This window comes from Bombina bombina, chromosome 3, assembly GCF_027579735.1.
Source record: "Bombina bombina isolate aBomBom1 chromosome 3, aBomBom1.pri, whole genome shotgun sequence".
Taxonomy (NCBI): Eukaryota; Metazoa; Chordata; class Amphibia; order Anura; family Bombinatoridae; genus Bombina; species Bombina bombina.
In genome coordinates this window covers 772,800,739-772,822,652 of record NC_069501.1, presented here as the reverse complement: position 1 = coordinate 772,822,652, position 21,914 = coordinate 772,800,739, and the positions used below count along the sequence as shown (strand labels likewise).

General features: G+C 37.7%; 1 protein-coding gene across 2 annotated transcripts in view; it reads right to left on the bottom strand.

Annotated features, from left to right (window-relative positions):
- The window catches only part of LOC128654011 (interleukin-1 receptor type 1-like), a 174,736-nt gene that overhangs the window by 135,679 nt on the left and 17,143 nt on the right, over positions 1-21,914 (bottom strand). For both annotated transcript variants that reach the window (XM_053707654.1, XM_053707655.1), the window contains one exon: positions 19,569-19,638. In XM_053707654.1, the coding sequence (XP_053563629.1) occupies positions 19,569-19,632 (64 nt within the window). In that variant the 5' untranslated portion in view covers positions 19,633-19,638. Of the gene's footprint in view, positions 1-19,568; positions 19,639-21,914 lie in introns of those variants that run through there.

Here is a 21,914-nt window from a genome sequence, read left to right as displayed (position 1 = left end):
AGAGTGTTAAGTGCAGACGTAGGAAGGGGCTGCGTTAGGAGCTGAACGCGGCTTTTTTGCAGGTGTTTGGTTTTTTTTCAGCTCAAACAGCCCCATTGTTTCCTATGGGGGAATCGTGCACAAGCACGTTTTTGAGGCTGGCCGCGTCCGTAAGCAACTCTGGTATCGAGAGTTGAAGCTGCGTTAAAAATGCTCTACGCTCCTTTTTTGGAGCCTAACGCAGCCTTTATGTGGACTCTCGATACCAGAGTTATTTTTATGGTGCGGCCAGAAAAAAGCCGGCGTTAGTTTTTCGGGTCGTTACCGACAAAACTCCAAATCTAGGCCTTAGGATTCTATTAGCCAATCGGAATTAAGGTAGGAATATTCTGATTGGCTGATGGAATCAGCCAATCAGAATCAAGTTCAATCCGATTGGCTGATCCAATCAGCCAATCAGATTGAGCTCGCATTCTATTGGCTGATCGGAACAGCCAATAGAATGCGAGCTCAATCTGATTGGCTGATTGGATCAGCCAATAGGATTGAACTTGATTCTGATTGGCTGATTCCATCAGCCAATCAGAATATTCCTACCTTAATTCCGATTGGCTGATAGAATCCTATCAGCCAATCGGAATTCGAGGGACGCCATCTTGGATGACGTTCCTTAAAGGAACCGTCATTCGTCGGGAGACGCCGGAAGAAGAGGATGGATCCGCGTCGGCTGATTCAAGATGGACCCGCTCCGCACCGGATGGAAGAAGCCTACGGAGTAGGCTGTTCCGTAGGAAGTGTTTCCCCATAGGAAACAATGGGGCTGCGTTAGGAGCTGAACGCAGCTTTTTTGCAGGTGTTAGGTTTTTTTTCAGCTCAAACAGCCCCATTGTTTCCTATGGGAGAATCGTGCACGAGCACGTTTTTGAGGCTGGCCGCGTCCGTAAGCAACTCTGGTATCGAGAGTTGCATTTGCGGTAAAAATGCTCTACGCTCCTTTTTTGGAGCCTAACGCAGCATTTTTTTGAACTCTCGATACCAGAGTTAATTTTATGGTGCGGCCAGAAAAAAGCCCGCGTAGCGTTAACAGCCCATCTACCGCCAAACTCCAAATCTAGGCCATAGTGTTTACCAAGTTTAAAATAGCCTAGAGTACTATATATGATTATGGCTGCTACAGCTCTGTAATAACAGAACCAACAATTAGAGAGTTTTATCTATACCTCCTCTGTTAAAGGGATAGTCAACACCAGAATTTTTGTTGTTTAAAAAGATAGATAATCCCTTTATTACCCATTCCCAAGTTTTGCATAACCAACACAGTTATAATAATACACGTTTTACCTCTGTAATTACTTTATATCTAAGCCTCTACAAACTGCCCCCTTATTTCAGTTCTTTTGACAGACTTGCATTTTAGCCAATCAGTGCTCACTCCTAGGTAACTTCATGTGCGTGAGCTCAATGTTAGCTATGTAAAACACATGAACTAATGCCTTCTATTGGTGAAAAACTGTCAGATTAGAGGCGGCCTTAAAGGTCTAAGAAATTAGCATATGAACCTCCTAGGTTTAGCTTTTAACTAAGAATACCAAGAGAACAAAGCAAAATTGGTGATAAAAGTAAATTGGAAAGTCGTTTAAAATTACATGCCGAATTTGATTCATGAAAGTTTATTTTGGACTTTACTGTCCCTTTAAGTATTTAATAGCAGATAGACATCAGAGGTGATCTTTGTACAAAGAGTATACCATATGATACCATATAGTTTAATCCAGTGTTTTTCAACCAGTGTGCCGTGGCACACTAGTGTGCCGTGAGAGATCCTCAGGTGTGCCACGGCAGACTGACAACAGTGTGACATATTTTTTAAACTTTGCTTGTTTTTTACTCCCAGTGCAGGGGTAGTTTGTAGGAGGCATGGCATAACAGCACAATACATACAGTATGTGTGTGTTTGTGTGTATATATATATATATATATGCTGTATTAGGCTACAATGTGTGATTTTTTTAAAAATTTTGGGATGGTGGTGTGCCACAGGATTTTTTAATGTAAAAAAGTGTGCCACGGCAAAAAAAAGGTTAAAAATCACTGGTTTAATCTTCTTCCATATCTTTCTGACTGTTATTGATATTTCTAATTTCTTCTTGTAACCTTGGTCAAGCCTGTATAGATTTGACTACAGGTACAAATAAAGGCATAAATTACCCCTTTATTTATTGAATTTTGAGGATTGGCAGGTAGAACAATTCCCACATGGATGTGAGCCTGGAGTAAAGGCAGTTCTAGTTTTTTTCATGGTGAAATGACTCTTTGATATCAGATCTTTTAAATTTTGTGTTATTTTGTACCCAATTTGTACCCAATTTGTACCCAGTCACCTACTATTGATTTTAAATCACTGTCTATGTGTAGAATCTTCTAGAGGTTATTGAGTATAGTGATTACATGGTGAATATGAGGGTTATATGTTAGTATAAGCCTTGTTTCTGTGTCTGGAGTCTTCTCATTTTGTATAACAAAGTTTGTCTTTTAGTATTTATTGCTCTTAATTTGGTTTTCTTTACACTTTTCTATAACCCCTTTCTAGTAATTTTAGTTCCAATTCCCTCAATCATGTTTTTAAGCTGGCATCATCACTGCATCTTCTGTGGGCGTGTAGGAATTCCTCCGTTGGTAAAGATTTTTTTGTATTAGGGGCATGGGCACTATTTTGTGTAACGCACTGTTGGAAGCAGTTTGTTTTCTGAATAAATATGTTTAAATTCTACCATCTTCTTCTTTTTTTTATTGAGGTTAACAAAATAAGTACAGACAGTATGAATACAAGGCCTGCACAATGACAATATATATGAGTTCACAGGGAAATGTGGAAGCAATAAGTACTGCGATAATCTTAATACTGTGTGGCAACTATGGATAGAAAAACATAGATATACAATGCCAGAACATATTCAAGATACATTGGCTGTGATAAAAAAAAAAAAAAAAAAAAAAAAACACTAATATGGTAATTTGCAGAACTAAAAAGACTCAACAAACCTGTAAGTCTTATTTACAAAAATTTTTTTTATACAGTGTCACAGAATCCCCTAGAATATACAAAAAATGTAGAAGTATACCCCAACTAAGAAATTGTGACCACTCTAAGGCAACGGATATTAAGTATAAAAAAGGGTGAGGGAACTATCAACAGGGCCACTATTGGACCCATTACAACTAGAATTACAGACTATATGATGCACAGGCCATTCTTGGGCCTCTATATAAATATAAAAAAACATATAAAACGATAATCTTTCTCTAATATGGGATTAAATGTTGGGGCCATTCTTGGACCTTTGAAGTATATTGTCCATCTAAGAAATAGAACTTTTTGGGGCATATTTATCAAAGTGTGAGCGGACATGATATAATGTAGCGTATTATGACCGCTGTACATCGATAAATGTCGACAGCATACGCTGTTAGCATTTATAATTTCACAAGCAGTTCACCAGAACTGCTTGTGCAATACCGCCCCCCCCTGCAAATTCGCAGCCAATCGGCCGCTAGCAGGGGGTGTCAATCAACTCGATCGTATTTGATATGGTTGATTTCTGTCCACCGCCTCAGAGCAGGCGGACAAGTTATGGAGCAGTGGTCTTTACACCGTTGCTTCATAACTTCTGTTATAACCTTTAATAAACGCTACTAAACTACAAATTGCAACATATTGAGACTTGATGAATAATAATTATCTTCCCTGAGCAGCCCAAAGTCACAAGTATATTATCTTATATAAGCAATAAACACTCTATAGTAAGAAACATGTCAAATTTGAGAACAAAGTACACAATTATTATAGCTTATTGTTCTAGTGCTTACAGCAGAATTAAATGCCATTTATTACAACACTGGGTTGTACATAAACTGATATATGATCCTATACTATAATTATATTGCCTAGAATAGAATTGAAACCAGAGCTGCACAAACATATGTAGTGTACGTATATTAGGGCACCTCTGAGTCTGGGATTACAGTTGGAAATATATTGTATAATAGTTAAACACCATTATCAGATCCACAATTAAATGTTACAAAAATCACAGCTCTGTGACCTCTGATGAAGACGTCAAGAACACAAGATGAGTGCTACATGTATAGTACAAAATGGTCAAGCCTAGGATTGTTTGAATAAAGTAGTACACAAAGAAGTGGAACCTCTGAAAGTGAGTCTGTGAAAATAAGTTTTAGGTTCCTAAACAGAGTAACAGCTTAGTCATAGTGTTAAAACCCCCAAATAGGAAGCTTATTACTCAAAGAGATAGGTATAACATTAGTTTGTCTAAATTGAAAGGGTCAGGGACCGGAAGAAAAAGAATAATCAGGGTTTTACATTGTTGAACTGCAACACATTATAAAATATGCTGTTTGAAAATACTTTTAGTTCCAGAACACTGGCTACATGACACCAACCTATGCAACCTACTAAAAATAATCTGGACATTACCCTAGCTTAGGCATGTATATTATAAGACTAACATGTGAAACACAACAGTTATAAACATTAAAACAAAACTGAATACAGGAGGTGATATACCCTGTACAAAGTTACATAGAACGAGTCTCACGCGGTCAAAAAATAAACAAACAGGGTAGTGAGCTTAAAGCGAGTATCTTCAGGTGTATGTCTTTCCCAGGGCCCAACAATAGAGTAGAACGGCCTCCTCTACTAACCAACTCCAGTCCTGAAGGATCTACAATGTCTCTCTCCTCACAGGAGATGAAATGCCGCAAAATCTGACTTCCCCCTCAAGCCTCTGTTTTGCTCTTGCCAGTGCTGTGAAGGAAAGTCCTGCAAACTAGCCCCTCCAACAAGAGACTGCATGGCATACAGCAAGTAGGGAATACAGTGTCTTCACCGGATCAAAAGTATTGTAGTACATTTCCATCTGTAGCTAGGGAGGATTTATTTGGTGTCACCAGACCTAGATGATCCCCAGCATTTGCCTCATCCTTGTCACCCCTTAGAGGGCTGGCTGCATCCCCCGGGATATGGGACAAGGTAAAAGGTAAAGATCTCTCGTAGATACTTGATTGCGTGTAGATATGCTTTCCACTCTCAAAAAGTGTAGTCAAATTGAGTTGTGTGTTCTTGCCCAGGTCGTCAGACTCTGCATCCATCTCTGCCTCAGGCTTACGCACCGCCTTCCCCACATAGGTGCACTCCATACAAGACAAAAGGCAATCAAGTCTACAGCACATTTTGCCCTCAAAGTCTGTCATCAGTTCTTGCAAGACCACACAAATATCCCCCATTCTCAATATTGCAGAAAGTATTGCAGAAGGATATCTAATACTGCTTTACCCTGGGTTACAGAGGGGGGGGGGGGGGTTGACAAGTAGGCTGCCGCCTCTTACATCAATGATCCAGTTCGGAGATCCATCAATGCACTCCAACAAAATTTATATGGTCAGACTCAGCACAAACTTCTTTAACATTATGTATTAATCTCAAATTATATCAGATAAGACATCAAATACCAGATAATCGGCATATCATCTCTAACACATAAGCAGTCCCAAGATTTGCGACCAATCATGGCCGCTGCCCAGACATGCCCCCATCTTCTTTTTTAATGTTCATGTCTAAGAATTGAGCTTCAAATTGGCTGACTTTGAAGGCTCTGCTTTAACAGATGAGTTGGAGACTACTGAGTGCTCAGCTATGATAAATATGAGAAATTGGAAATACAGATTCAACTTTTAAAAATCATATACAAACTACCAGAAGGAACTAGATCAATATGAAAAAGAACTAAAACAAATGAAGCAAGGCTAACTGCAAAGAGACATCCAGGATTTCAGAAGTAGGTCTATAAATGGAGAATAAAAATGTGTATAAAACACAAATAAAATCTTCTCACATAACACTTATTCAAAGTTATGTCTCTGATACGGACAGAGAGGAAACAGATCATAATGAAGCTAGTTCTAGTACTTTTAAACTTCCACCAAGAGGCAAACTTAAGGTTATTTTTAGAGGAAGGTACATTAGACGAAGAGGAACTAGCCGGAAAGGTAAAAGTGCCAACAAAAAAACAATGAGGACAAGAGAAATCATTTGACAAACAAACAGGACAGGCAGACCTCAGAGAAGAGCACAAAGTCCTTTCTTTCAGATCTGAATAAATCTCTGAGAGTGATACATTTATCTTCATATATCTTATCTCCCCATCATATGTCAGTCTTGATGAAGGGTCTCTCATTTTGTCCTACAGGCTACTTTAATAAATTCTAAGTAAATGACATTCAGTTATTCATTAGAAAATTAGGTTTAAAAAAAATCTTTGCAAAAAAAGAAGAAAAACAAAATGGACATCTGAGTAATTAGAAATAAAAAGGGACCTTGAAATGTTACTCAAAGAGAAAGAAGAGACTGAAACAAAAAATTAAATCTAGAGAGACAAGATAAAAACAAACTCCTGATTTGTACATAAACATTATAGATCACCTCAAAAAATACATTTTCAACCACCTATATGTCAAGATGTAACATATCTAAAAGTAGAAATGACTTTAAATAACTTATCTATTGGATAAAGACAAGAATTGATTGAAATTAAAAAATTGGATGATGTCATCATAAGGGAAGCAGACAAAGGTGGATATATAATCATCTGGCCTGCGAAATGGATCTTAAAGAAACAGACAAACAACTTAAAATGCAGGCAATGCTTCAAAAATTATTCAATAATCCTTGTGATTCAAATTTAAAAATATATAATGGAATCATCAAAGAAGCAACGATGAAGAGGTCATAATTTTAGAATAAATGAAATATTTATCAGTAAAACACCCCAAGATGGTCACCTTGTACTTTATCCCAAAAGTTCAAATGAATATAAATAATAAACTTGGCAGTTCTATAATATCTGGGATTGACTGCCAATCTGAAAGGGTGAGTCAATAATAATAAAGAACATTTGTAGAAGCATTGCCTCCTTGAGGCCTACTTATCAAGCTGTCAACTATGCTGCATACAACGGCACCAATACGCTCGCCTAACATCGCGGCCGCAGACCTGAATACGCTCTCCTTATTTCTAAAAAAAACTGTCAAAAAGCCGTGCACCAAGTACCTGGCGATGAGCAGCGGACTGTTGTTAACTAACAGTCATCGATCTCGCTGCTATTTGGTTTTTCCCAACTTTATTTATACCCTGTCACTTAACACTGCCACTATACTAAAATTTTAACCCCTATCCCGCCACTCCCGGACCCCTCCGCAACTATATAAAGTTATTAGCCCCTATCCCATCGCTCCAGGAGCCTACCGCAACTCTAGTAAAGTTAATAACCCCTATCCTGCTGCTCCCGGACCCCTCCGCAACTAAATAAAGTTATTAACCCCTATCCAGCCGCTCCCGGAGCCCACCGCTACTCGAATAAAGTTATTATCTCCTATCCCGCTGCTCCCGGTGCCCACCACAACTAAATAAATGTATTAGCCTCCCACATCACTACCACTTACTAAACCTTACTACCACTTACTAAACCTATTAACCCCTAAACCGCCAGCCCCCCACATCGCCATAAACTAAATTTAGCTATTAACCCCTAAACCTAACAACACGCTAACTTTATATTAAATATTAACTCATCCCTATATTATAATAAATTTAAACTTACCTTTAGAATTAAATTAAACTATATTAAACTATTAATTAACCTACCCTAACTATTATAATAAAACTACATTAAACTATATTAAACTATTAATTAACCTACCCTAACTATTATACTAAAATTTCATTAAACTATATTAAACTAATAATTAATCTACCCTAACTATTATACTAAAATTACATTAAGCTATATTACATATTTAAACACCTGACCCTACTCAAATTATTTTAATCTACTATGAAATATTACTAACTTACAAAAAACTAACAACTAAGTTACAAAAAATAAAAAACACTAAGTTAAAAAATAAAAAACACTAAGTTACACAAAATAAAAAATAAACTATCAAATAAAACTAATTACACCTAATCTAAGAGCCCTATGAAAATAAAAAGCCCCCCAAAATAAAAAAAACCCTAGCCTACAATAAACTACCAATGGCCCTTGAAAGAAAAAAAAAATAGCCCCCAACAGTAAAACCCACCACCCACACAACCAACCCCACCAAATAAAAACCTATCTAAAAAACCTAAGCCCCCCATTGCCCTGAAAAGGGCATTTGGATGGGCATTGCCCTTAAAGGGGCATTTAGCTCTTTTTCCGCCCAAACCCCTAATCTAAAATTAAAACCCACTCAATAAACCCTTAAAAAAAAACACTAACCCCCGAAGATCCACTTACATCCACTAACCCCCGAAGATCCATCCTCAACGAAGCAGCAAAAGTCCTCAGCGAAGCGGCAGAAGTTTTCATTCAAGCGGGCCAAAGTCTTCATCAAAGCCAGCAGAAGTCTTCATCCAGGCGGCATCTTCTATCTTCATCCATCCGCCGCGGAGCGGCTCCATCTTCAAGACATCTGGCGCGGAGCATCCTCTTCTTCTGGCGTCTTCTGAACAATTAAGTTTCCCTTTAAATGACGTCATCCAAGATGGCGTCCCTTAGATTCCGATTGGCTGATAGAATTCTATCAGCCAATAGGAATTAAGGTTGAAAAAATCCTATTGGCTGTTGCAATCAGCCAATAGGACTGAGCTTTCATCCTATTGGCTGATCCAATCAGCCAATAGGATTGAGCTCGCATTCTATTGGCTATTTGGGGGGGTTGGTTGTGTGGGTGGTGCATTTTACTGGGGGGGAGTATTTGTATATTTATTTACAGGTAAAACAGCTGATTTCTTTGGGGCAATGCCCCGCAAAAGGCCCTTTTGCCGGTCTGTAGGCTTTGATAAATGAGGTGAATCTGGTTCGCCACAATTACGCTGCGGAATTCCAGTGTATTTGCGGTTGACAGCTTGATAAATAGGCCTCCTTATGTTAAAGACATGATGGTTGTGTTACAGAGATTAGAGACAATTACTGTGAACTGTAACATATGGTTAGTAACAGCTGATGTGGAACCTCTGTACACCTCCATAAAACATGATAAAGAAAATCCATCTTGTGACATTTTTGTCCTTAAATTATTGGAATTCATTCTAAAATATAATTTCTGTACCTTTTCTAATCAATTCTTTCTCCAAATTAAAGGCACCACAATGGGTACTGCCTGTTCTCCCCATTATGCCAATCTCTTGTTGGGGTGGTGGGAGAGGCAGGTGTTATTCTAAGATATTAACACTATAGAGACAAACCAAATACTGATGTGGATTTGGTACATAGATTACTCTTCTTTTGGGAGGGTACTAAAGCAAATTTGGATAATTTTTTACTAAAACTAAATTACAACAATCTGAATATCAAATTATCTGAATATCTGAATATCAAATTGACATACACAGTCAACCAATTTGAAGCTCTTAGACCTGACCATTAAAAAGAAGAAGATGATAGAATTTCAACAGATTAATTAAGAAAACAAACCACTTCCAACAGTACAGCACAAAAGTAGTGCCCATGCCCCTATTACAATAAAATCTTTTCTCAAATGCCAGGGGATTGAAAAAATCTTCCTAGATATAAGGTAATTTGGAACAGGCCCTATTGAAAAAAGAGTGCAAATGGATCTAAATGCTAGATACAGTCTTTCCTCAGGGATTAAATAAACAAAATAATTATTACTGTTTTCTATAAATGTCTAATCAAACCTGCTCATGTGATGATTTTTTATTCAATGAAATATGAATGAATAAGATTAACTGTTTAAGTACAAAATATGAATGAATATGATTTATAATTTAAGTACAAAATTAATTTAAGATAATCTAATATCTATTTGGAATTTACAGTTCATTCCACAATATATCCATTTTAATATATCACAGCATTCACAGTCATATTGTCACTTCTTGACTCACCAATATGATAAGATCACCAGCTCATACTTGCTGTCATTTCTTGACCCACTAACACAACAAAACTATTTGCACATACTTATTATGGGATCTTTTAAAAATTTCAAAATGTATCCTATGTAATATAATATTATAGTATTCATAGCCATATTGTAATGTTTGAATCACCAACACAATAACACCATTAACACATACTCATTGTCACTACTTGTGTCACTTATACAACAATATTATTAGTATATAATTATATATATATATATATATATATATATATATATATATATATATATATATATATATATATATATATATAGTATTTTCAAAATAGGACTGCACTCGCTGGATTTAAGCATAAAACTTATTTTATTGTGGTAACGTTTCGGAGTCCACAGACTCCTTCCTCAGACCAGTACAAACATGCAAGTGAACACAGTGCCTTATATATACAATAAGCCCCACCCATCTAACAATACCTGTGTGAATTGCGCCAAAAACATGGTTGTCATGGTGATGACCCCCTCAACCAAACAATATTGCCATACTACTAAGCTAATAAAATAGTAAAATATATAGAGCAGAAATACAAACATATCATTATAGCAATGTATATCTATGTAGACCAACATTTGCAGTATCAGGTTACACTGTGTTAACAATAATTCAGCACATGATTCATGTTATAAAGTCACATTAAGCATGGAACAATTGAGTCACAATAATCTATCCCTACTTTATAGCTAGTTGGTTACTTATATGAGTCTGTATGTGTCCATAATTGAGGTTATTACACAGTCATCATATCACATATTGTTTAAATAAGCGTTACCCAGAATTGGAGAATCCTAGTAAATCTCTGCCACTGCTTTTGTAAACGCATCATGTTTGTCAGGTCATAACAGATCTAGATTATTTTTTTTTTTTTTTTTTTTTAAATATTTTATTGGTGAAGTACATCATTTCGTACATAGAAAGACATAACATTCATCGTTGTATCTGATTATATATGTAACATTTATGAAAACATCTTTTATGAAAAAATATGTCAAGAAAACAAAAGCAAATAAAGATAATCATTTATCTGAGGACAATTTTTTCAACTTTCATACTCTGCCTTCTAGTACTTCACATTTTATATCATTTCTGAAAAAAAGGAAAATCAAATAACCAAATGGGGATAACTCGAAACAAACAAACAAATAAACAAAAGAGGAGAGAAAGAAGAAGGAGAAAAAAAAAAAAAAAAAAAAAAAAAAAGGAGAAAAGGGAAACAAGTGGTATCTTAACCCCTGCCATTCCCCCGGGGCCCCCTCCCAGCCCCGCTGACCATTCACACTTCATCTATTTTGAAACAGATCTAGATTATTGCTGATACTCATAGCAGACACCTCCGTATAGGAACATACCTTATGTAAAAATGCCAGTATCCCCAGTCTGATTAGTGATCTGCCAAAAAGATGTGTTGCTGTCAAGTGCCAAGTTATGTGTCTCAGAGACGCTGTGCAGTGAACTCCGACGTCTGTGGTGTAATTCCTCAAACCGCATGGCTAATTAGCATATGCGGCTGACGTCACCCGGCTTGCGCTACTGCTTGTAGTCATGGTAACCGCGGTGCGTTTATACAGCTTCAAGCCCTGTCAGTATTATCAGAGTGATTTGAACACATTAGTGAGTGTTAGGTGGCCATGTAACAATACAGCAGTAGCTCACCCAATGTTACCAGAACGGTTACAACAGATGTAAAAGGGCAAGGTATTAAGGCTTCCACCGGTGGGGAATAATTTACATAGTGCACAACTTATAGTGCATAGTTAAAGTGTATTGTCACCCATATAGCTATTGTGGGGTAGTTGCTAAGGCTCTAGTAATAAATCCCTTGTTAGGTTACCGCAGCTGTGGTGGCAAATGGGTCATATGAGAAAGAAACAAAAATGTACATAAAGATAAAACTAAATGTAAATACAGATACAACTAAGGCTTCCACTAGAAGCAACATAACATGGTCCAACACATTATTGTATCCCACATACCTCATCAAATAAGGTAGCATATTGTCTTGTTACTCCAATTTTAAGCATATATCTGATACAGACTAACACAATGAGTATATATCTCAGGATACTTATTAGCATCACATTCGTTTAACAGTATTACCTCCTTGTGTCTGGATACCATTGTGTCCATATAGCTGAACCTCAAATAATATCATTGGTTCACTATTCATAATTGGCAATCAAGGAAGGGCATGCAATCTAGTTTAGTTCTGGTCCATACATAAGTCATTATAAGGTGTTAACTCCTTTTATAAGGTGGTGGTATTATAGTGGTCATAGACTTCCATTCATGATGGTGACAGGTGACTCCATAGAGAGATGAGAGTTATATTCATACTAGGTTCGTGGAGATGTCATGGTACCCTAACATTATCCAAGTGCCCTTCAATCCCATGTTTCAACCACCTCTGATAAGGCAACAGTAGACACTCATGAGTGGCACGGATACCTAATCCAGTGTGTATCACATTGTGTAACATGAAACACACTGGTTAGTGTTCCAACCCTCATGTATAGTCAAGATCGAGGTGGTCCATCTTAGTGTGTATCCCAGAGCTACAAGTGACTATCCCTGGTTGGATATCAAGCTCTATCAAGTGTCCCACTATAGCGGGTGATTCACCACGGGTGAATCCTCACAAGTATGGGATCAGTGGTATATAACCACACCACACTGTTATCAGAGGAAGCAATGCCAATCGTTAGACATATTTAGGCCCTTAGGATGTAGGGTACCAAGTCTGTGTATCCACCTCGTTTCACACTGAAGTAAGGCTTTGTCCCTGTCACCTCCTCGTTTAAGTGGTGGAACGTGGTCAATCAAGACGAATCTTAGGTCCGTTACCTTATGTTTGGCTATAAGGAAATGGCGTGCCACGGGTTGGTCCGATACCCCTTTGTCCAGGGCACTCCTTATGGCTGATCTGTGGTTCGCCATCCTGAGTCTTGCGTTGTCCGTCGTTTTTCCTACATAAAATAGGCCACAACAACAGCTGAGCAGATAAATAACATGAGAAGTTGTACAGGTAATGAAATGTTTTATTGTATATTTCTGGGTTGTGTGTGGATGTCTGAAGACTTTACACGGGATCATCCCACTGCATGTTGTGCATCCCAGACACCTGTAGCAACCCTTTTTCTTAGTCTTTAGCCATTGTTGTTTATTATAGCACTGCTGGGGGTCTGTGGACATGAGCAGGTCTCTTAGGCTCCTTCCCCGTCTGTAACCCATGATGGGAGGATCCATATGCTTAAATGGTAGAGTATGGTCTGTAGTTAAGATCTCCCATCTCTTCCTGATATTATCAGCCATCTTGTCCTTTCCTTTGTTGAAGGTCGTGGTGAAAACCATCCTGTCTCTCTTTGGCTGCTCCCGTTGGTCTACCGGATTCATTCCATGAGTGACCACCTCAGCAATAACATTTTGTATGAGTTCCATACTGTAGCCCCTTTGTAAGAACTTTTCAGCCATCATGTTTAATTGTGTTTCACGATTGCTGGCTTCAGTATTGTTTCTTAACACTCTAATCATTTGTGACTTTATAATTGCTTTTCTGGTGTGGGGAGGGTGGTTACTGGATGCTTCGAGTATTGAATTCCGGTCAGTTGGTTTAGTGTGGAGAGTTGTACATAATGTGCCTTGTTTTTTGTAAATCCTAAGGTCTAGAAAGTCAATATAATTCCCATCGTATTTAAGTTCAAATTTGATTGGGGTCTCAAGCGCATTTATGTGCGTGACCCAATCCACCAAAGTGTCTTTTGTGCCATGCCATATGAAAAAGACATCGTCAATGTATCTTTTGTAGTGTTTCACTGTGTCGATATTATAGATGTCAATGGTTTCACGTTCAAACTGTTCCATATACAAGTTGGCATATGACGGGGCCATGTTCGATCCCATGGCTGTCCCCGTCAATTGCTGGTAAAATGTGTTTTCAAAACGGAAATAATTCAAGGTTAAGCATTTTTCCAATAGGTCCAGGATCAGAGAGATAGGTGGTCCCACGTATGGGAATCGTGTCAACGCCACTGCTACTGCCTTAAGTCCCTCCCTATGGGGAATGACCGTGTACAAGCTTCTTACATCCAGTGTGACTAATAAGTCATTGTCATCAACTTTATCCACCGTGTTGAGGATGGAAATGAGGTCACCTGAGTCCCTAATATATGAGTCCATAGATCTTACAAGGGGTTGTAAAAGGGCATCAACAAACTGTGCTATAGGTTGTAGTAAGGACCCTCTGGCTGACACAATTGGTCTTCCTGGGGGATTCTGTTGATCTTTATGTATCTTCGGTAAAGTGTACAATATTGGATGAATCGGATGAGTGGTCCTCAAGAAGTTGTATTCATCAATGTTGATCCAGTTCATCTGGTGTGCTTCTAATAGTGTACTGTCTATATCCCTTTTGAACTCATTCGTTGGGTCCCGGGTTAATTTCTTATAGGTCTGGTGATCATCCAGTTGTCTTAAGATTTCCTTGCGATACTGTACATAGTCCATGACTATGATTGCTCCTCCCTTGTCCGCTGGGCGTATGATAATGTCTGTGTCTTTGGCCAAGGTTTTTAGTGCCATTCTTTCTGCTTTATTGAGGTTAGGTCTGTGTTTCATTTGTTCTAGCTCCTTAGTGTCATTACCAATCAATCTGGTGTAGGTTTTAATGCTTGAGCCACAGGTTTTGGGTTCAAATTTGCTTTTAGGTTTAAATTGCTTTATTTCCTTTTCTATGGATATATCCTTAAAGTGTTCCTTTAATTTGAGGTTCCTTTGGAATCTTTGTATATCCAAGTAATTCTCAAAGTCATCATTAGTAAATGTGGGGATAAATGTGAGACCCTTATTTAGTAAACTAATCTCACCTTCTTCCAGTGTCCTTTGACTAAGGTTGATGACTATATCAGGGTTTTTCATCTTGGTGGCAGGGGGGGTCTTCTGCCTACAGTAGTTCCCCCTCCTAACAAGGGATTTATTACTAGAGCCTTAGCAACTACCCCACAATAGCTATATGGGTGACAATACACTTTAACTATGCACTATAAGTTGTGCACTATGTAAATTATTCCCCACCGGTGGAAGCCTTAATACCTTGCCCTTTTACATCTGTTGTAACCGTTCTGGTAACATTGGGTGAGCTACTGCTGTATTGTTACATGGCCACCTAACACTCACTAATGTGTTCAAATCACTCTGATAATACTGACAGGGCTTGAAGCTGTATAAACGCACCGCGGTTACCATGACTACAAGCAGTAGCGCAAGCCGGGTGACGTCAGCCGCATATGCTAATTAGCCATGCGGTTTGAGGAATTACACCACAGACGTCGGAGTTCACTGCACAGCGTCTCTGAGACACATAACTTGGCACTTGACAGCAACACATCTTTTTGGCAGATCACTAATCAGACTGGGGATACTGGCATTTTTACATAAGGTATGTTCCTATACGGAGGTGTCTGCTATGAGTATCAGCAATAATCTAGATCTGTTATGACCTGACAAACATGATGCGTTTACAAAAGCAGTGGCAGAGATTTACTAGGATTCTCCAATTCTGGGTAACGCTTATTTAAACAATATGTGATATGATGACTGTGTAATAACCTCAATTATGGACACATACAGACTCATATAAGTAACCAACTAGCTATAAAGTAGGGATAGATTATTGTGACTCAATTGTTCCATGCTTAATGTGACTTTATAACATGAATCATGTGCTGAATTATTGTTAACACAGTGTAACCTGATACTGCAAATGTTGGTCTACATAGATATACATTGCTATAATGATATGTTTGTATTTCTGCTCTATATATTTTACTATTTTATTAGCTTAGTAGTATGGCAATATTGTTTGGTTGAGGGGGTCATCACCATGACAACCATGTTTTTGGCGCAATTCACACAGGTATTGTTAGATGGGTGGGGCTTATTGTATATATAAGGCACTGTGTTCACTTGCATGTTTGTACTGGTCTGAGGAAGGAGTCTGTGGACTCCGAAACGTTACCACAATAAAATAAGTTTTATGCTTAAATCCAGCGAGTGCAGTCCTATTTTGAAAATACTGTGAATATTACTGACCTGGCACCCTGGTTGATGACTGGAGGAGATTGAGAGTGCAGATACACATGAAGGATATATATATATATATATATATATATATATATATATATATATATATATATATATATATATATATATATAAAAATTAAATAAAGGTAACGTTCATTGTTTAACCAATATGTTTTTTTCATTGTCTTCCTTTTTTTCAATTTTTTTCCCTTTCACATCATATATCACAATTACAAATCATTTACATTCACCATTATCATTTCCAAAGTATTTCCTTTTATTGTACGTATAATATACATAATATCAGATACATACTATTAACAATTTTATATTTATGGAACAAGCACTCACTGGACTTGAGACATCTTCTCAAAATGACTCAAGTCCAGTGAGTGCTTATTGTTTTGTATAAATACAGGTAGCATAAAGTACCCTGGTAGTTGGAGTGTGCAGCTTTATTTGGATTTATATATATATATATAATTGCCAACACCAATATTGTATTTTTATACACAGGAGATCCTTTGTAATAATCCTCCTACTTCCTACGGATTTGACTAGTAAGATTTAGGCTAGTCTATGGGGCATATTTATCAAGCTCCATATGGAGCTTGATGCCCCGTGTCTAAAGACCGCTGCTCCATAACCTGTCCGCCTGCTATGAGGCGGCCTACAGAAATCAACCCGATCAAATATGATAGGGTTGATTGACAGAATCTGCAGGGGGCTTTATTGCACCAGCAGCGTATGCTGTCGTCATTTATCAATGTGCAGCAGATATGATCCACAATATCTGATCATGTCCGCTCGCACCGTCATAAATAGGCCCCATTGAGTGAACAATTAGTAATGAGTTCAGGCACCTGGGTGTCACACATAAAACCATCATGGAGCAGTGGCTGGTCGCCTTTGACAAAGCTCTCAAGCGAAACATGTCAGGGGAGTGGATTGGATTTATGGGATCCTTATATAAAATACTTATGTTTGAGTTTACTCCTCATGTGGATAATTAGAGTAGATAAAGAACAAAATGCAAATGCTGGCAAAGTTTATATAATCACTTCAAAGGTTACCTCAGTGAGAATGTTATAATATGTTCACAAACGTATTCATAGATAACTTCATATTGTTTGACACCCTTATTGCTGCTAAATAATCTATCAAGTTTAGAGCGTACAATATGATTAACACAGAAATACATGCTACTTTTATTTTCATACTGCAGAGTTTCATGCACCATATTAAATATTCACTGCTTTATTAATTTGTCTAATATATGATTATTTATGATACAGTATCTCACAAAAGTGAGTACACCCCTCACATTTTTGGAAATATTTTATTATTATTATTATTATTATTATTATTATTATTATTATTATTATTATCTTTTCATGGGACAACACTGAAGAAATGTGTGTTTGACAGTATGACAGTGTAAATTTGCTTTCCCCTCAAAATAAGTCAACACACAGCCATTAATGTCTAAACCATTGGCAACAAAAGTAAGTACACCCCTGAGTGGAAATGTCTAAATTGGGCCCAAAGTGTCCATTTTTTTGTGTGGCCACTATTATTTTCCAACACTGCCTTAATCCTCTTGGGCATGGAGTTCACCAGAGCTTCACAGGTTGCCACTGGAGTCCTCTTCCACTCCTCCATGACAACATCACCTTCTATTTGTGGCTGCCCCACAGATGCTCAATAGGGCTTAGGTCTGGATATATGCTTGACTAGTCCATCACCTTTACCCTCAGCTTCTTTAGCAAGGCAGTGGTCATCTTGGAGGTGTGTTTGGAGTCATTATCATGTTGAAGTACTGCCCTGCGGCCCAGTCTCCGATGGGAGGGGATCATGCTCTGCTTCAGTATGTCACAGTACATGTTGGCATTCATGGTTCCCTCAATGAACTGTAGCTCCCCAGTTCCGCAGCACTCATACAGGCCCAGATCATGACACTCCCACCACCATGCTTGACTGTAGACAAGACACTCTTGTCTTTGTACTCCTCACCTGGTTGCCGCCACACAAGCTTGACACCATCTGAACCAAATAAGTTTTTTCTTGGTCTCATCGGACCACAGGACATGGTTCCAGTAATCCATGTCCTTAGCCCGCTTGTCTTCAGCAAACTGTTTGCAGGCTTTCTTGTGTATCATCTTTAGAAGAGACTTCCTTCTGGAACAACAGCCATGCAGACCAATTTGATGCAGTGTGCGGCGTATGGTCTGAGCACTGACAGACTGACCCCCCCACCCCTTCAACCTCTGCAGCAATGCTGGCAGCACTCATACGTCTATTTCCCAAAGACAACCTCTGGATATGATGCTGAGCAGTGCATTCAACTTCTTTGGTCGACCATGGTGAGGTGTGTTCTGAGTGGAACCTGTCCTGTAAACCACTGTATGGTCTTGCCCACCTTGCTGCAGCTCAGTTTCAGGGTCTTGGCAATCTTCTTATAGCCTAGGCCATCTTTATGTAGAGCAACAATTCTTTTTTTCAGATCCTCAGAGAGTTCTTTGCCATTAGGTGCTATGTTGAACTTCCAGTGGCCAGTATGTGAGAGAGTGCGAGAGCGATAACACCAAATTTAACACACCTGCTCCCCATTCACACCTGAGACCTTGTAACACTAACGAGTCACATGACACAAGGGAGGGAAAATGGCTAATTTGGCCCAATTTGGACATTTCTACTTAGGGGTGTACTCACTTATGTGGCCAATGGTTTAGACATTAATGGATGTGTGTTGAGTTATTTTGAGGGGTCAGCAAATTTACACTGTTATACAGGCTGTACACTCACTACTTTACATTGTAGCAAAGTGTCATTTCTTCAGTGTTGTCACATGAAAATATATAATAAAATATTTACAAAAATGTGAGGGGTGTACTCACTTTTGTGGGATAATGTACTGTATATGTTAAAATCAGATGGCAATTGGATATTTATGTATAAACGTATTTATTCTCATGGCTGTATCCAATTAAGGCCAAGTAGAAAAGGAACAGCACATAAGATATAATGGTGCAAATCTGTCAGAGACTCCACACAAAGTCCCAAATATAAGATTCATAGTCCATAAAGACAGCAGCACTCACCACTCCAAAGTTCACAGATTTATTGAGACACCAAGGTGCACAAACGTTGTCTATTCTGTACACCTTGGTGTCTCAATAAATCTGTGAACTTTGTAGTGGTGATTGCTGCTGTCTTTATGGACTTTGTATCCAATTAAGGGCCAGATAACAAGTGTAGCGTTATGTACTGCTCCCACTCAAGCGCCAACTGCGTTAGAAGTAAGCTTTTTGCACTCATCAGGTTGCGCTAAGTTGAAAATATTTTTTTTTTCACTAGCGCACTAACCCGACAAGCATAAAAAGCCAAACTTAGAATACCAAGCATGCAAAATAACATATTAGTAAGTCAATGGAGTAAAATCGATTGCATATTCTGAATTGCGCTAACACAACATAAAAATATGAAAAACACTCACCATCCTTAAGTGCAACCAAATAAATTAAACTCAGAAGAAGCAAATACAATTTGGCGTACATCATCAGTACCTACAAATTTAAAAATAAAGTACTTTGTCATTTTGCAGGTTACAGAAATGTATGTGTTAATTTAATATAATTTATTATGTTTGTCCAGGTCATTAACAATGTATAAGTTATCTGAATAACATTAACATGATTTACACTAATATAGCTATGGTTATCATAATAATAATGATGATGATACAGTAACATAAACAAATACAAATTGGATCAATACAAATACGTACACAATGACTGTTTTTTAGATTAAAACCACAGAAAAGTTCAAACATACCAATTTTCGGTAAACTAAATCTTAAAGAGTTAAGTGAAATAGGTAGCTGCCCTCTGATTAATGTAACATATAATTCTGTTAAAAAGCTAGTGGGAAGAAAGTTAAAAGCTGACATGACTAAGGACTAGAGGTCTGAAACGTTGTCTATTTTGTGCACCTTGGTGTCTCAATAAATCTGTGGACTTTGGAGTGGTGAGTGCTGATGTCTTTATGGACTTTGCATCCAATTAAGGGTCAGATAACAAGTGTAGCGTTATGTACTGCTCCCACTCAAGCGTCAAAGTAAGCTTTTTGCACTCCTCATATTATAAGTTGAAAATATTTTTGTTTTGCTAGGACACTAACCCAACAAGCATAAAAAGACAAACTTAGAATACTGAGCATGCAAAATAACGTATTACCCCATAGAAGTCAATGGAGTAAAATCGATTGCATATTCTTAATCGCGCTAACACAACATGAAAATATGAAACACATTTTTTTTTCTCCATGAATCAGAGCATGCAGCTTTCAAAGTTACTTCTTTATAAAATGTTGTTCGTTCTCTTGGTATCTTTTGCTGAAATACAGGGACATAAGTTCAGGACCGTGCACATCTTTTGAGCACTGTATGGCAGTAGATTTCCAGGAATCTTACCCATTCGCTCGAGCACTAGATGGCAGCACTATTTCTTGCCATGTAGTGCCCCAGATGTCTACCCAGGTATGTCTTCAACAAAAAATACCATGAGATCAAGGCAAATTTGATAATAGAAGTAACTGAAAACTGTATGCGCTATCTGAAACAGGTTCCTTACATTCTATTGGCTGATTTGAATTTGAAGGGATACCTTGCATTCTCTATGGATGAAGATAGACCGCCGCCTAGATAAAGAAGATGGACCACCGCCTGGATGAAGAAGATGGACTGCTTCCACCATCATCATAATTAGTAAGTACCTTTATAGGGTTAGTGTTAGGTTTTTTATTTTTGGGGTGTTTTTTTTTTTTAAGAACAGGTTTTTTTTTTATGGGCAGCAAAAGAGCTTAATGTCACTTTAAGGACAATGCCCATCCAAAATGCCCTTTTCAGGGCACTTTGTATTTAGGAGTTTTTTAAGATAGGGTTTTTTTTTATTACTTTGGGGAGTGGGGTATAATGTTAGAGGGGGTTAAGGTTTTGTTGATTGTTTTTTTTAAAAAAGAGCTTGATTGCTTTAGGGCAATGCCCCACAAAAGGCCATTTTAAGGGCTATTGGAAGTTAAGTTTTAGAAAAGGGCTTTTTTATTTTTTGGTGTGTTTTTTAGGGTAAGAATAGGATTTTAAAAAAATGTAATTCATTTTTTATTTTGTGTAATGTTAGATTTTTTTAAATTTTTGTAATTTTTTTGTAATGTTAGCTTTTTTTATTTTGTACAATGTTATTTTTTTTGTTGTAATGTTAGTTTTTTTATTTTGTGTAATGTTAGTTTTTTAATTTTTAGTAATGTTATTTTTTTTAAAAAGATACAATTAGGTTTTTATTTATTTTACAGGTAAGTTTTTTTTTAAGGTATTTAGGATTTTTTTTTGTAAGTTTAGGGGTATTTTAATTTCGGTTAAGTTAGGGTGTGTCAGGTTAGGGGGTTTAGATGATAGTTTATTACTTTGCAATGTAGGGGTGGCAGTTTAGGGGTTAATAGTGTCTTTAGGTATTTTGATATGTGGGGTGATGGCAGTTTAGGGGTTAATAGTTTATTTAGGTAGTTTGCGATGTGGGAGATGGCAGTTTAGGGGTTAATAGTATAGTTTAGTTATTGTGAAGTGGGGGTTGGTGGTTTAGGGGTTAATAGTTTATTTAGATACTTTGCTTTGTGGGGGTGTTGCGGATTGGGTTTAATAGTTTATTTAGATACTTTGTGAAGCGGCTGTGTGGAGGTATAAGGGTTAATAGTGTAGTGGGAAATTTGCAGTGGGCTGTGTTGGATAAGGGGTTATTACAGTAATGGCTTATAGTGATTCGGGTTAGCTCGAGTAGGGTGTTAGGTT